Below are 4,383 nucleotides of genomic sequence, written 5' to 3' on the forward strand. Positions count from 1 at the left end.
GTGAGCCAGCATCTCCTTGACTTTTATGGGAAATTTCTTGTTCGGTGCTTTTAGATGATTCTTTTCATGCATTGGAAGTAAGTGTGGAGAATCCAGCTCATCGTCGCACATTGGTGATAGGGCAGTCCCTTTCACATTTAGATCATGTTCTTCGGCAGCATGGGCGAACATTAGCAGATTTTGGTGGTTTGCATGCTGTGGATAGAGCAACTAATTTTGTTGACGATGTGTTACTACAACAAGAGAGGATGTTTGATGTTCATCAGCAGCAGTAGGCAGAAATCATCCGTATGATGGAAGCAAGTCTGAATCAATGCCTATTGGTCGCTTACGATCATATTTTAGTAGATGTTCATGCAAACATGGGTGACATCTTTTTTTTGGACGGTTCGAAAGGATCTGGAAAGACCTTTCTTTATAATTGTTTGCTTTCTTGGTTACGTGGGGAGGGACACATTGCATTGGCATGCGCATCTTCCGGTATTGCACCATTGTTGCTCTCCAATAGACGTATGGCACACTCACACTTCAAGATACCATTGAATCTACATGCCACTAGCACTTGCAATATCAGTGTGAACAGTACCCTTGCTAATGTTTTGAGGCTGGAAAAGCTAATAATATGGGACAAGGCTCCCATGAGTCATCGACATGCCTTTGAAGCACTGGACAAGACTTTACAAGACATCATGTCAAGCTACCAACTCTTTAGTGGCAAAGTAGTGCTATTGCGAGGGGAATTTCGATAGATTTTGCCGGTGGTTCCAAAGGCTGGATGAAAGGACATCGTAAATGCTGCTTTATGTTAGTCAAAAATCTAGAGACACACAAAGATCTTGAAGCTCACACAAAACATGTGGGTGCTTCAACGTGGTGACGGTATGTCAGAACGTGAGTTCATGAAGTGGGTTCTAGACATTGGAAATTGGATAAGCAGGGGTACAAAAGAAAGTGTTGTTGTAATTCTAGCAAAAATGCTTTTGCAAAACAACTCCATGGAGGGTCTGATTGAGTGGGTATATGCTGGACTTTCACAAATTGTGAACTTTGCATCGTGGTTTGGAGAGCATGCGATTCTTGCACCTCAGAACCTTGAAGTTGATGTAATCAATAATGCAACACTAAATGCAATGCCATGGGAGAGAAATGAGTATTTAAGTGCAGATTTAGTGAATAGTACAAATGCAGATTCATTTCTATATGCAATAGACTACCTCAATAGCCTTGACCTTGGCGATGGTTATCCAACTCACCGATTGGTTTTGAAGATAAATGCTCCAATCATTTTACTGCGCAACCTTGATCCACGGAAGAGACTATGCAACGGCACTTGATTGATATGCAAAGAGTTCCACACAAAGGTGTTGGAGGCTGAGATCATCACTGGTATGAATGTGACAGGGTGTTCATTCTGAGGATAACCTTTATTCCAAGCAATTTGCAACTACCGCTTGATATGAGGAGCAATTCCCCATTCGATTAGCATTTGGCATGACAATTAATAAGGCCCAAGGTCAAACAATGACCGTTCTTGGCTTATACTTAGCAACATCGGCGTTTAGTCATGGACAATTATATCTGGCTTTCTCACATGTACAATCATCAAATGTTGTCAAAGAATTTGTTCAAGACAATGCCATCGAGGCTAGTGTCGAGGATTCAAGGGTAGCATATACTACAAATGTTGTGTATAAGGAAGTCATGTAAGTGCAACAACAACAAGAAGTATGCATGGTTGTTGCCTTCCTACATTGTATCATTGTTCATTGAAAAGTAAAAGCATATGTTTCGTTGTTTGCTTATGACCTATACATTAGTTTCAATATAGATCATGTATTGATGAAGATTTAAAAAAAACCCATGCACATGCTCTTACATGCAATTAGATACGATGGCTAAGAGCTTCACATTCGTCACTGACTCCGCTGCAGTAGTACCAGGTACATGATTGCTTCAAAGCCGCATTCGAGTATTATATATTCTTAAACAAATATCATTACATCTTTGCTATAACAAATCCCCCTTGATGGGGGTGCCACGCGTCTGCACAACTATTGGTTGACATGCTTGAGATGGACAACTTCCACGAGTGGGTGGTCCTTAACATTTTGTTCCATTTTTAAAAGATATATGAATTTTTTTTTTTGCAACTATGAGTGTGTAAAGAGACTATTCTTTTGGTTATAGATACCTCCCATTCGGCACGTGGTTCATGAGGCTCCACATTCGATAGAAATTGCTTGGCTTCTTTAAGCTCGAGAGTCGTAGAGTTGGTGGTCCATATGGACGCTTAGAATCATCGTATCCTTTATATGATAGACAACGCGTGGGCCAATGCTGCCTTTTGCTCAAGGTATAAACGACGACTACACGTACACTTTCTTCAGACACCGACGACTGACCACACACATGATGGTAAGTACTCTCATGGAGCAGCATAGGTTTCATTTGTAAACATGAGCTTAAGTGTCGTTCCATTAAATTTTCTAAATTCTTAAATTGAACCTTTTCTACTTGCATAGGTGCCATTGGCACGCCGAGGTATGTGCGTTGTCGAAATCTATTTATTCTAACACATCCAAGACATCCTACACTACGTCTGTTTCATTAGCAAACCTCTATGTGCACCTGCATATTTATTTGATTATTGGAGCTTTATGGACTTTGGGATATGCATGCACTTTCAATTTCATGTTTTGTTCGACAGATTCAACAATGAATTTTCTATCATTGTGTTATTATACATCCATATATATATATATATATATATATATAGAGAGAGAGAGAGAGAGAGAGAGAGAGAGAGAGAGAGAGAGAGAGAAGGAGAGAGATGCATTGGTATAAAGTATTTTTTCAAGTAATTTAAACTTTAATAATTGTGTTCTTAGAGGGAGACATGTGTGCGCACGGACACACACACACACAGAGGCAAGGAGAGAGATAGTGTAAAAGTATTTTCTCAATAAAGGCACTAGATTTAATTTTAGTAATCATGTTTTTATATATATATAAAGAGGCATAGAGAGAGACATTCCAATGGCTTCATTGTTACTTCCTTTGAGACATAGATAAAGAACATGTAAATTGAGAGAGAGAGCGAGAGAGAGGGTGGGAGGTTGCCAGCCCATCGTAAACGAGTCAAGTTACACATACTAATCAATGTTAAAGTGGAAGAGGCGATCAATTTAGTGGGTTTGGCAAAAGTGTAAGGCTTAGTAGAAATGGGTGGCCTACATCTAGACTTTTTATTAGTTGCCCTCACATTGTGGGCCTCAAGTAAGCTAAAATTTGTATCCACCAAGGGAGGGATATTGCAATCTTTCGCTAGAACTTGTTGCTTGAAAAAGAAACAATAGCAAATGAGGCTTGTATTAGTGTGATTGTGTAGTAGAGGAAGACTTTAAAATTGAGAGTAGAGTGGGTAATTTTCACTAGAACTTGTTGCTTGAAAAAGAAACAATAGCAAATGAGGCTTGTATTAGTGTGATTGTGTAGTAGAGGAAGACTTTTAAATTGAGAGTAGAGTGGGTAATTTCTTTTTTGTATAGTGATTTGTCCTATTGTAGACTAATGAAAACGGAGCTCATGCCAATGATGCTTGCTTGCTTATTGAGGTTTTCAAACCCGACCCTTAGAGAGGATGAGGAGCTCGTCTTTTTTATGGTGGAATGTTTGAATTTGCTCATTAAAAGTTATATTTTGGTTTTTGGCCTTCACTTAAGGTATAGGACTTATCAATGATACTTGAATGAAAGGGAAAGTTGAATTTTGGTTTTTGGTCCATTTTCTAGAGAATTTCGACGTGAAAATTATAAAAAAGAGAGTGCACATTATGTTTGGAGGGTTAGTAACAACAGCCCATGATAGCACTAAAGTGTGGAGAACCCCACTCATAAGGCAAGGTATTAGCACGCACTTTCACTTTCATCAATCCCCTTTCACTTTGTAGCTATCCTTCATTCTATACCCACTTTCAAGCATGCCTTTTGAATGCTATTCACCTTTATAGGCAAGGTATTAGCACGCACTTTCACTTTCATCGATCCCCTTTCACTTTGTAGCTATCCTTCATTCTATACCCACTTTCAAGCATGCCTTTTGAATGCTATTCACCTTTATGATTAAAGACTTGCATACACTCCATAATATCTATACTAATGGATTGGTGCATAAAGAGAAGCCCAAAACCTCAATAGACACAACAAAAAACCAACCAAATTCCTTGGGCCTTTAAGAAAAGATTATTAAAACCATTGACTGACAACAAATGAGGGGCTAAATAAGAGCTAGCACATCCCCTAAAAGTGAAAAATAAGGAAATTTTTGCGCATCTTATGTTCAATTGATAAGTTTGGGACATAGAACACTTTGGCTCCTACTCAA

At 38.9% G+C, this 4,383-nt stretch overlaps 1 protein-coding gene across 1 annotated transcript; it reads left to right on the plus strand.

Moving 5' to 3' along the window:
- The first annotated feature begins 854 nt into the window (after positions 1-854).
- Positions 855-1,334, plus strand: LOC147889283 (uncharacterized). Its single transcript, XM_087392030.1, has one exon. The coding sequence runs from the start codon at positions 855-857 to the stop codon at positions 1,332-1,334; it is 480 nt and encodes a 159-aa protein (XP_087248156.1).
- The last annotated feature ends 3,049 nt before the right edge of the window (positions 1,335-4,383 follow it).

This window comes from Dipteris shenzhenensis, chromosome 20, assembly GCF_047967505.1.
Source record: "Dipteris shenzhenensis isolate YYH24624 ecotype China chromosome 20, Dip_SZ_1.0, whole genome shotgun sequence".
Lineage (NCBI taxonomy): Eukaryota > Viridiplantae > Streptophyta > Polypodiopsida > Gleicheniales > Dipteridaceae > Dipteris > Dipteris shenzhenensis.